The sequence below is a fragment of the Dipodomys ordii genome, unplaced genomic scaffold, assembly GCF_000151885.1.
Source record: "Dipodomys ordii isolate 6190 unplaced genomic scaffold, Dord_2.0 Scaffold167, whole genome shotgun sequence".
NCBI lineage: Eukaryota > Metazoa > Chordata > Mammalia > Rodentia > Heteromyidae > Dipodomys > Dipodomys ordii.
In genome coordinates this window covers 84,519-97,365 of record NW_012267383.1, presented here as the reverse complement: position 1 = coordinate 97,365, position 12,847 = coordinate 84,519, and the positions used below count along the sequence as shown (strand labels likewise).

The window sequence follows — 12,847 nt, the reverse complement described above, 5'->3', positions numbered from 1 at the left end:
AAAAAAAAAAAAAAAACCAATTTCCCAAAGTTTTCTACCCAGGCTGGTTTTGAACCTCAGCTCTCAGCTCCTGAATAGTTAAATTGACAGGCATGAGCCACCAATGCTTGGCAGAAGTAACATATTTAACTCAAATTGAACATTACCATTTTAAGGCAAGTTCCTTACATTTCAGTCTTAAAGGAGCTGAAATCATTTCTGCTGAGCCAGCTGTCACCACCTTCACTTTCAGCCATGGCAACTTAATGGACTTGCCTCTAACTGCAGAGGGTTGCACTGGATTCTCCTTCCCACTGCTGGACGGCAAGCTGCTCATCCCAAATTGTCATTTACTAAAACCCCATCGTATTATTAGCGTGCTTTTCATCCCAGAATCCAAACCAATCATTCTGTCTTATGGTGCCTCTCCTGAGCCATTCAAAAAGCTCTGAAATAGTTCTTTACTGCTATCTTAAGGAAGTTTATAAGGAAGCTAATTTCTCCTTCCGTTTTCAGATAAATGAACTGAGACAGGTTTAATGGTTTCTAAAATAACTAGAAGGTAGCTGGCATCAGAGAAAAAAATACAATTTTAATTTTTTTTTTCAGAGCTGAGGATTGAGAGCCTGTAGGAAGTGCTATAATTCAACTACATCCCAAAGCCCATGGCTGTATTTGTCTGTGTGTGTGAATATGTGTGTGCTCATGCACTACTACTGAAACTTGAGCTCAGGGCCTTGCTCTCTTGTTTGGCTTTTATACTGGTGCTCTACCACTTGAGTCACAGCTTCACTTCTGTCTTTTATTTATTTTTTACATATATGCTTTTTATTGTTGTTATTAAGGTGATGTAGAGAGAGAAGGGTTACAGTTACGTAAGTCAGGAAATGAATACATTTCTTTTTGAACAGTGTCACCTCTTCCCTCATTTTCTGTTTTTCCCTCCCATCCCCCTTTCCCTTATTTTTGTCTTTTTCCTGGTTAGAGATAAGAGTCTCACCAATTTGTCCAGCAAGGTTAGCTCTGAACCAGGATCCTCAGAGCACATCCTCCTGAGTAGCTAGGATTACAGACAGGAGACTCGAGGGCCTGGCTTCATGATTGGATTTTTAAACCCTGAGCTTTCCTGCAGAATATAGAAAAAAAGATAAGATGCAATTTCGGATACTTCACCTGCTTGCTGATGCACAGATTTGTTTGTTAGAGGGTAAATCTCAAACAACAAATAATGCAGATTAATAGTGTAAGCAGGTACGTGTTTGGGATCAGTATATTAGAATTACAACCATATTCTAAGATTTAAAGCAATCTTTTTTTAAAGCAATCTTAAACTTGGTTGAATTTTGTTTTAAAGGCAACTAAATATCTTTATGGGTGGAAACTAATCTCTAAGGCAACTCATTTTCCATTCAACCAGATATAAAATAGTTAATGACTGCTGAACATACAACTCAGCCATATCTTTCACTAAAATCACAAATTTAAGCAGTTGTAGGATGGATGAATGATTAAATCAGCCACCACTAAAATAATAACCTGGTCAGGTGCTGATTGCTCATGTCTGTTATCCTAGCTACTCAAGGGGCTGAGATCTGAGGATTGAAGTTTAAAACCAGGCTGGGCAATTCTTTTTTTTTTTTGGTCCAGTCGTGGGGCCTGAACTCTGGGTCTGGGCACTGTCCCTCAGCTCTTCAGCTCAAGGCTAGCGCTCTACCACTTGAGCCACAGCACCACTTCTGGCTTTTTTCTTTTTGCTTATGTGGTGCTGAGGAATCAAACCCAGGGCTTCATGCATGCAAGGCAAGCACTCTACCACTGAGCCACCTTCCCAGCCCAAACTGAGCAATTCTTATCTCCAATTAACTAACAAAAAGTACCAGCCTTCGGCCGGGCGCTGGTGGCTCACGCTTGTAATCCTAGCTACTCAGGAGGCTGAGATCTGAGGATCGCGGTTCAAAGCCAGCCCGGGCAGGAGAGACCGTGAGACTCTTATCTCCAATAAACCACCAGAAAACCGGAAGTGGCGCTGTAGCTCAAGTGGTAGAGCGCTCGCCTTGAGCTGAAGAGCTGAGGGACAGCGCCCAGGCCCAGAGTTCAAGCCCCACGGCCGACAAAAAAAAAAAAAAGTACCAGCCTTGAGAGAAAAAGTTGAGCAAGAAGAGTGTAAGGCTGAGTTCAAGTTCCAATACTAACAGACACACAAACACACAGACATACACACAAATCAAGCTAAGCTCCTGAAGTCATAAAAATCATTCCAGAAGGATCTGAGAAATATCCCCCTAAGGAATATGTATAAGAAAGAATCTGAACAACCAGGCCTTGCTCAGTTTCCCCTAGTCCATCAGCATTAGATCATAGCTACCACGTCCACTTGTATTTCTGCCTGACTCCATAAAGTACACATTGGCTGTTCCTTGTGGTCTTCATTTCTGAAGGCTCCCATGTCATCTAAAATGTACACTAAATAATGTTATATAGTTTTCTCATGTTAAATCTGTGTTCTGTTAGCAGTGTCAGTCATAAGCTTAAGGTTGAATAAGGAAAGCAATCTTTTCTCCCCTACAAAAGCAATATGTAGGTGAGCATGGTAGTGAATGCCTGTAGTTCTAGCACTTGGAAATGAGAGTAATTTTTTGGATAGAATCTGGAACACAATTTTTTTTCATACTTTAAAAAATGAATGCCTTCTACAAAGAGAGCTAAGCTGTCATTCATGTTTAATGTATGCTGTGTTTGATTAACTCAGAGCTTTTACTCTGCTAAGTTTACCAGTCCTGCTGCATTGGACATTTTCTGTTTTTGTTTTCTTGGCTGATGCCTCTCCTTTCAGGATGGTGGTGACATTACTGTGCTTTCACCCAGTCCCCTTCACAGGGCACAATGTGCTTTCCATGTCTCCTGAGGTGATGATTACTAGGGATTATTTCAATTAATAATGACTCATGAAACACCTAAAGCTTTTCATGTAATGATACCACAGACCTTTGATGGAGTCCACTTGAAGGGAGAAGTTGGGAGCTGAGGGCAAATTTACCTTTCTTCTTTGGTGCAAGCAATTGTGGGGGTGGGGAGGGCAGTGAGGAGAGGATGGGGAGAGGGAGGGAGGACAGCGGGGACTGGGAAGGATGAGGAGGAGATGGTGAAGGGTGAGAGGAATGGAAGAGAGGCACAACAACCTGAGTTAAAGCCCCAATAGGGCTTTTTGTCTGGGCTAAAAAAAATTGTGGGTGCTAGTCCTGGGGCTTGAACTCAGGGCCTGGGCGCTGTCCCTGCTTTTTCTCAAGGCTAGCACTCTACTGCTTGAGCCACAGTGCCACATTTAGCTTTTCTGGTAGTTTAGTGGAGATAATTGTCTTACAGATTATAGGTGTGAGCCACCAGAGACACGCTGGCGTGCGTGCGTGCGTGTGTGTGTGTGTGTGTGTGTGTGTGTGTGTGCGTGCGCACAAAGAATCTGAAGATGTGAAGAGATTAGTTAGCAATGGCAATGTGGCTAACATTCCCTACCACTCTAATTGCTATTCCTTCAATCACTTCACCTAACCTGCCAAATGTATTTTCATAACCTTTGCAATTTTCAATGACTCAACTGGGTTCAAACACCTTCTGAGCAAGGTATTGGTGGTGTATGCTTGTTATTCTAGCTACTCGGTGCGCTGAGATCTGAGAATCCATTTCAAAGACAGTCTGGATAAACAAATACAAGAGACTCTTATCTCCTATTAACCAGCAAAAATCCAAAAGTATAGGTGTAATTCAAGCGGTAGGGCTCCAGACTTGAGCAGAAAAAGCCAAGTTACAGTGTGATGCCCCAAATTTAAGCACCAGTCATGTCTGTAATGCTAGCAGCCCAGGAGGTTGAGATTGGAGGATTATGGTTCAAAGCCAGCCCAGGCAGAAAATCTATGAAACTCTTATCTCCAATTAACTCCCCCCACCACACACACACATACAAAGCTGGACACGGAGTTGTAGCTCAAGTGGTGCAATGCTAACAAGCCTTGAGCACAAAAGGTTAGGAACAGCATCCAAGTCCAGAGTTCAAACCTCAGCACTGTGGGTTGGGAAGGTGGCTCAGTGGTAGAGCGCTTGCCTTGCATGCCTGAGGCCCTGGGTTCGATTCCTCAGCAACACATAAGCAAAAAGAAAAAAGCCGGAAGTGGCACTGTGGCTCAAGTGGTAGAGCGCTAGCCTTGAGCTGAAGAGCTGAGGGACAGCACCCAGGCCCAGAGTTCAGGCCTCGCGACCAGACCCCCAAAAAAAACAAAACACCTCAGCAACACACACACACACACACACACACACACACACACACACACGGTCTCTTTCAGGGCTCTGCAACTGGGACATGTACGAGTTAACCAGACAAAGAGGAGGAGGGTGCTGGAGGAAGGAGGCAACCCTTAGGGAAATTGCCTGTGTGTGTTTGGTGGGGAGGGAGGCCAGGGAGGTGGAGGTGAAGTTTGAAAAGCTGCAGGCAAAGCGCCATGCCATGCTGAACAGGGATTTGCCTCCTATATATAACAGCAAGAACCCCGAGCAATGCCAGCTGGGGAAAGATGTAGTGAGATTCTACAAAGTTCATTCTAGTAGCTATGTGTGGACAGATGAACAGGGCCAGATTCCAGTAGGAAGAGGTTATCTTATCTCCCAAGTCAATTTTCAACTTTTAGAGGAGCACTTCTAGCTGAGTCCCACAGGACCCTTGACAAGTGAATTAGTCATATCATCTGGACATTCAGAATACCCTAGTTACACAAATTGGGATTTCATGTCACCCTCCAGGCTGACAGGGGTTTCTGTGGATGGGCACAATGGAGCCAAGCGTGACGATGGGAGGCACACACATGCATCTGTCCCCAAGTGGGGGACAGGGTCACACATTTGCCATACTTTGTCCTGGGCATGTGGAGAGGAAGAGAGCTTGTTTCCTGGGGAATGCAGGCACACTGTCCTTGAATTAATTACCCACACTAGCCATGTTCATTTTGAAAAGGTTGATTCTGCATTTAAATGACTTACTCATTCACTTATTCATTCTCTCACTTAGTCATTTCTTTAGTGAAGGTACAAAGGCCTGAACTCAGGGCCTGCTGTTTTGCTTGGCATTTTCTGCTCTCCCATTACAGCCACAGCTCCATTTCTGGTTTCAAGCTGGTTAACTGGGCTAAGAGTTCCAAGGACTTTTCTGCCTAGGTTAGCTTGGAACTGTGATTCTCAGATCTCGGCCTCCAAAAGAGCTAGGATTCTAGGTGTGAGCCACCAGCTTTGGAGCCATTCTCTTTCTATATGACTTTTATCTACATGATTTGTGTTTGTGTTGAATCTTTTGGTGATCTATAATGATTTCCTCTCATTTGTTAAGAGTCATGGCTGGAAACCTTATTCAAGTGGTAGAAAGCTTCCTGAGAGTCAGAAAATCAAAGTAGTTGAGCACAAGGCTCTTTGTTCAAATCCCTGTTTTACACACACACACACACACACACACACACAGCAAAGTTATTATGTCCAATAACCATTATGTAAAATGGTACTATGTAATAGATGTGTAATCAATGTTTTAAAAAATATTTCTATCATAAGAGGCTCTTCTAGTCTGTCTATTATTCTTAGTATAGTAAGTCAGGAAGTTCATTTAAATAGATTGAATGTTTTCCAGGTGCTGGTGGGTAATGTTGTCAATAATAAGTCTGTCCCCTCAGAATACAAAAAATTAAAAGAATAATTTTTTTTTATCAATCAGACCAGAAATTCAATTTTAGTGTAAAACCAATGTCAAACTGTCCAAAAATAAAATTAATTTTAATACCTGGGGGGGGAGAACTATGCTTTTTTTGTTTTGTTTTGTCAATCACAGGGCTTGAACTCTGGGCCTGGGTGTTGTCTCTGAGCTCTTCAGCTCAAGGCTAGTGCTCTACCACTAGAGGCACAGCGCCACTTCCCTTTTTCTGTGTATGTGGAACTGAGGAATCAAATCTGGGGCTTCATGCATGCTAGGCAAGCACTCTACCACTAGGTCACATTCCCAGCCCTGCAGTTTTATTTTGAGGATGAGCTACTACACAGCAATTATGTAGAATATCTCATTCAATCTCACTGTGGAACCCCTCACCTAGGGTGTGGGGGATACTACAAAATCTCTTAAACAGCCCAAGTCAAAGGTCTTCTCTTTATAGTAATTTCCCATTGCATTAACCATTGCATACAGAACAATATATTTGCATAATCAAATTCTGTTACCATAGATCTTTGTGATTTCTTACAGTTTCATTTGACTAAATATAACCAGAAGAGTTTCTAAAAACTAAGAAAACAAAGCTGTATGCCAGAGGCTTGTTCCTGTAATCCCAGCTACTTAGGAGATTGATACCCAGGCATCATAATTCAAAGCCTGCCCGGGCAGAAAAGTTCATGATACTCTTTTGTTGGTGGTGGTGGTTGTGGGGCTTGAACTCAGGGCCTGAACTCTTTCTCTGAACTTTTTCACTCAAGGCTAGCTAGCATTCTACCACTTTGAGTCACAGTGCCAATTCTGGTTTTCTGGTAGTTAATTGTAGATAAGAGTCTTAACAGACTTTCCTTCCCCAGGTTGGCTTTGAACTATGATCCTTAGATCTCAGCCTCCTGAGTAGCTAGGATTCCAGGCGTGGTACTCTTCTCCAGTTAACCACCAAAAAGCTGGAAGCAGGGCTGCGGTTCCACTGGTAGGGCACTAGCCTTGCACACAAAAGCTCAGGAACAGCACCTACACTGTGAGTTCAAGCCCCAGCACCCAAACAGTAATCAAGAGAAGTACATTACATTCAGGCACACTGACCCTCACATTCCAAACAGCTCCAGGGCCAGGCCACCCACCTACTCACTTTTCTTTCCCTTTCCCAATCCCTCCTACTTTCCAAATTCCTGGAATTCCTTTTGCGGTAGGAATTCATCCAGAAGTTGAACAGTATGTAACTTTTTGTATTCCCAGAGCACCTTTAACTACTTTTGAATGTTTTTTTTTTCTTTTTTTGGTCAGTCCTGTGGCTTGAACTCTGGGCCTGGGTGCTGTCCCTCAGCTCTTCAGCTCAAGGCTAGCGCTCTAACACTTGAGCCACAGTGCCACTTCTGGCTTTTTCTGTGTATGTGGTGCTGAGGAATTAAACCCAGGGTCTCATGCATGCAAGGCAAGCACTCTACTACTGAGCCAACTTCCCAGCCCCCTGAATGAATAGGAATTCTCTGATCACAAATACTCAAAGCATATTCATCACAGATAATATAAGAACAAAATATGCGCTATTTTTAAGAGTAGATTTCCAAACGAGTTTTAAATTGCATTAGGATATATTCTCCATTGTGTTCTACACATTATATACCATAATTTAAAAAACAAATGCTTCCCATTTAAGCACACTTGGGGGAACTGTAAGAAGGGATACTTTTTAGGGGGGTGGGGATCTGGTCATGGGGCCTGAACTCTGGGCCAGGGCGCTATCCCTCAGCTCTTCAGCTCAAGACTAGCTCTCTACCACTTGAGCCACAGTGCCACTTCCGGCTTTTTTTCTTTTTGCTTATGTGGTGCTGGGGAATCGAACCCAGGGCCTCAGGCATGCAAGGCAAGTGCTCTACCACTGAGCCACCTTCCCAGCCCCTAAAGGGATACTTTTAAGGTGTAATATAAAAGATATGGGCTATTTTTAATTCTCTCTTTGCTATGACTTTCAACTTTTTCTTTCTTTTCCTTTTCTTGTTCCAGTATAGAGACTTGAACTCAGGACTTGGACATTGCTATTTAACTTTTTTGCTCATGGATGGTGCTACCACTTGAGCCACAGTTCTACTTCCAGCTTTTTGCTGGCTAATTGGAGATGAGTCTGCGTTAGCTGGCTTTGAATCAGGATCCTCTAGATCTCAGCACCTCGAGTAGCTAGAATGACAGATCTGAGCCACTGGTGAAGGGTTGACCCCCACCCTGTTTTCCCAGGTGCATACAGACAACAGGCCAGCCACCCAAGATATGTGCAGAGTGCCTAACACAGGAGGGTGATCCATCTAAGCTGTGCTGTAAACATTCCATTGTGGGCCAACCAAAAGCCCCCCACCTCTCTAGACCTCTCATTAACCTCTGCCTCCTTACTTAGTCCTCAAAAATAAAACCCAACTCCTGTCCCACTTCTTTGCATAGTCTCCAAGCCTGAGGGAAGGCTGTGCCCCTCGATGCTCTATCTCAATAAACAGTCCTCCTTTGGGGAAGATTGAGTCCGGCCTGTTTCCTTCCTTTCTCCTCCTCCTAACAACTGGCATCCAACACAATGCCATACCTTCCCTCACCAGAGTAACAGCCAACCTTAAAATGCTCAGCATAACTTAAATTACTACCAAAAGCCATTGGATGATTTATAAAACCACCCATGTATTTATGAAGACCACGGAAAGAAGGTTAAAGACTCTTTTGTAAGTTTTTATCTACACCTTAGCTATGTTCATGTCACTCTAATTCTTTTAGATTAGCCACAGCTAATTCACCCTTTCTGGTAGGCCAGCAACTGGGGCTTCTCTAGGGCTCTGTGGCTGCCTAACAGCAGTTGAACACTGGGTCATTCCAGCCCAGAAGGTCTTCTGTTGATACCTGAGACCCTGTCGCTTTCAACAACTGCTTTGTCTCTTGCAACTTCAGAGACAGGTATGCAGCACCAGCAGCAACAACAACAACAACAAAGTACAACCATTATGAAACTCCAGACCTTTTCAAAGAGCTTCAATTAAAGGACATTTATGGGACTGGGAAGGTGGCTCAGTGGTAGAGTGCTTGCCTTGCATGCATGAGGCCCTGGGTTCGATTCTTCAGCACCACATAAGCAGAAAAAGCCAGAAGTGGTGCTGTGGCTCAAGTGGTAGGGCACTAGCCTTGAGCTGAAGAGCTGAAGGACAGTGCCCAGGCCCAGAGTTTAGGCCCACAACCAACAAAAAAATAAAAAAATAAAGGACATTTATGAACAACCCTGATAATCACTGCATGGCATGTGAAATGTTAAATTCCTTCTGGAGTCTCAGAAGCCCGCCTTGCATGCACGCATTCTGGATTTCTTCTTCCTCATGCTTGAGTTTTCTTCCCAGGTAGGCTACAAGGGAATGGCAGCTTACAGGGAAGCTGTTGTTGAAATCCAAGGCTTTCAGAGGCGTTGTTCCTTAGTTGGAAGAACTACCCCAGCATTTCAGCACAAGTCCTAAGATGGCACACCTTTGTTCTCCCCCATCAATTCTCTGAACTATGGATTATTCTTGGGATTTTTCAAGAACGATCTGTCTTACTGACCACCCTAAGACCAACTCTATTCACTTTTTGAGAATTAGAAATTCCAATTATTTGCTGGGGACAGGTAGCTCATGCCTGTAACACTAGCCATTCAGGAGGCTGAGATCTGAGGGTTGCAGTTCAAAGCCAGTCTGGGCAGGAAAGTCTGGGAGACTATGATCACATGACTGAGTCTCTCTCTCTTTCTCTCTCTCTCTCTCTCACACACACACACACTCAGAGTACTAATTACTTCAGAAAGTTTTCCATATTCCTTATAGCTTCAAGAAATTTACATGTCTAGATTCTATGACTTAGCTGTTTTTGTGGCTTGCTTAGGATTATTTCCCGTAAGGCAACCAGTCTGTCCTTTGTGAGTTTTTTTTTGGGGGGGTGGTGGTGGTGGTGTTGGGACTGGGACTAGAACTCAGAATCTGGATATGGTCTCTTAGCTTTTTCACTCAAGCTTGGAACTCTATCACTTGAGGCAACTTCCACTTCTGTCTTTTGCTGGCTAATTGGAGGTAAGAGTCTCTTGCATTTGTGTACTTGGGTTGACTTCAAACTGTGATCCTCAGATCTCAAGCCTTCTGAATAACTAAGGCTATACATATGAGCCACCAGTACACAGCTGTCTATCTGTCCTCAGCACTTGATTCTGTACCCGCACAAAGCAGCTGCTGAATTCACCAAAGCAGCTTGTACAGTAGGTGGGAGGGAGGATGGATTACCAGCTGGGACTGCCTGCAAAAGCTGGCAGACACATACTCACTTACCTATCTCCTTTAACCAACTACAAGAATATACAGAAATGTGAACACAGGGAATTCTAACACAGGGCCAGGACACAGTAGAGGCTCATAGGCTTCTTTGCTTCTGTCCACTGGTCCTCCCCCACACCCCTTTCTGTGTAGTAGCCTGCTCTTCCTGGGTGAGGATAGGAAGCATGTTTAATTTGAATAAGAATTTTCATCCTTTGTGCCCCAGTTTAGTTTCAGCTTAACCCTGGACCTGTGGGTCTCCAGGCTTCAGGGTGTCATGGCTCTGCTGCTCACAGGTGTGGGCCTCCCTCCTAGCAACTTAGCCTGGGCACCGTCCCTGAGCTGTTTCATTCAAGGCTAGTGCTCTACCACTTTGAGCCACATTGCCACATCTGGTTTTCTGGTAGTTAACTGGAGATAGCAGTCTCTTGGGCTTTCCTGACTGGGATGGCTATGAACTGTGATCTTTAGGCCTCAGCCTCTTGAGTAGCTAGGATTACAGGAGTGAGCCACCAGCACCAGACTGTTATTTTTAATCATGTACCTTGGCAGATATTTGCAGTCTATACCTCCTTAGCCTTTCAAATTGTAATTAAAGAAAACTGAGAAGAAGCCACAAACGGACTCCACATTCTAACAATTCCTACTTCATACTAACAATCAAAACCGTTAATGATATAACTGATGAGCAGTTGAAAAGGTCAGGTTCGGCATGCACAAGGTCATCTGCATATATACACAAAGGAATTGACTAAAGGATGGTAGTATACTCAATGGATGATTCCAATGGTGTAGCTCCTTTGAACAACTAAAAGTTTAACAAAATGAGTACCAGAAAACTGAAACATGTGTTACAGGGGAGGTCATAGGAAGGGGCAGACAACTGGAGGGAGGAAGGATGGGTGAATAAGTGATAATATTCAACAGTACAAGTGTGAAAACTGAACCAGGGAGGGGTGGGGTTGGGAGAGATGGGGGAGAACGGTGGAAAAGATGACACTGAGCAAATGCATTGTACTCAGAAACTAAGAGGTTGAATTGAGACAACATTGTACAACTACATGTTTTGTTAAGAAATACAGATTTGGAAATTAAACAACCAGCTCTGCCATTTACTTAATCTAGGTGGAAATGTGAGGGTTACTGGGCTGCTTATAGTGAAATGGGAATTAACATACCCACCTCCCAATTCTCTTTTTGAAAATGCACATCACAGAACATGATTCTGGACCCAATATAGTCACTCAGCTAATACTGGCTTACAATCCTCAAGCATTATCTTTTTTTTTTTTTTACTTTTCAAGCATGTAAGTATTAATGCTGGCCTGATAGTTTAGGTTTCTTTATAGAAAGGCTCTACAGCTTAGGTTTATGTCTATAGTCTGGGTATTTGTATACTTTTTTAAACCCTAGTTGGTCATTGACCAAGTTATGTCCATAGTTCAATAGTGTGGAAAAAAACTGATAACCCAATTTAAACTTCTGTTTCTTAATCTTCCCTTTTCTCTGTAAGAAACCTACAGCACTTTGAAATAATGATTTAAAACAAAACCCACTTGACACGTGTTGGTAGCTCAAGCCTGTAATCTTAGCTACTATGGAAGCTGAGATCTGAGGATTGCAAGTTGAAGACAGCCTGTGCAGGAAAGTCCATGAGCCTCTTTCATCCAATTATCCAGCAAAAAGCTGGAAGTGGAATCTGTGGCTTAAATGGTAAAGTGCCACCTTTCAGTGAAAAAGCTAAAAAGACAGCACTCAGGGTCTGACTGATTCAAGCCCCAGTACTGGCACAGGAACATCCCAAAACCTCACTAAAGCTTCACGCTGTCTTTCTGATCGCTTGGGCAAGGGAGAAAAGGCTGCATGACATTCAGCTAATTTTCACAACTGGTTTGCCATCCTCCCCTCCTAAATCTCCCTAACCTACAGCTAAAACTGTGGGTTTCATGTTTTGGATACAAGCCCTGCACCCACACGTACATGCGTGGCACTGGGTGGGTGGGGACAAGCAGCCTGCACTACAGCGCAGGGTGCTGCCAGCCAGGCCAAAGTCCCCTTCCTCCTCCTCCCAGGAGTGGGGCAGCGGCCAGGGCCAGAGCCTTCTACCCAATGGGATCACTTCCTAGGTCAGACTGCTCTGGACTACCTGGGAGAAGTGGCACTCTCCTGAATTACAGGTGATAGGAAGGGCAGTGGGATTTTGTCTTTCAAAAGAATATTCATGGAGGTAATGGATTTAAAGAAAAAAAAACAGATCATGCACAGCATTCTGCTTAGCTTTAGGCAGACACTCTGGTCTCCGGATGAACTCCTTGGCCTTGCGTTCTTCCACATGGAGACGCGCACGTAGCATGCACACAGACGACGCCCTGGGAAGACCCCGCCAGGGGGAATGGCGGGGCCGTCGCTCCCCGAGCGTGCGGGTCCCCGGTCTGGAGGTGGCACCGGCAACAGGTGGGCAGAAGCCCGGTGCCGCACTCCGGAGGGCGGCGGGTCCGGACGGGGTGCGTTCCACTCACCGCGGGCCACGGAGCCCCGGCCCTTCCTCGCCAGGGTCTGCTGCACCTGCTCCTGGATCCGCAGGCTCCGGGCCGCCTGCCCGCTGCGGCCGGCGCTGCCCACCAGCTTCAGCTTGGCGTCGGAGGGCAGCGCCAGGCTGGAGCTGTCCAGCTGGCCCAGGATCTGCTGGCCCAGGACGGTCCGGATGTAGCCGCACTCGGCCAGGGAGCCGGGGGCCGCCATGGCGTCGGCGGCGGCGGGCGACGGACTGAGAAGCCTGGCCCAGGACCGACCCGCAGAGCCGCGGCGGAGCTGGGGGCCGCGCTAC

At 45.0% G+C, this 12,847-nt stretch overlaps 1 protein-coding gene across 1 annotated transcript in view; it reads right to left on the bottom strand.

Annotated features, from left to right (window-relative positions):
• Positions 1–12,793, bottom strand: part of Pkp2 (plakophilin 2) — a 58,604-nt gene extending 45,811 nt beyond the window's left edge. The window contains exon 1 of the mRNA XM_013033406.1: positions 12,540–12,793. Within this exon, the coding sequence (XP_012888860.1) occupies positions 12,540–12,762 (223 nt within the window). The 5' untranslated portion in view covers positions 12,763–12,793. The remainder of the gene's footprint in view (positions 1–12,539) is intronic.
• Positions 12,794–12,847: the final 54 nt, after the last annotated feature.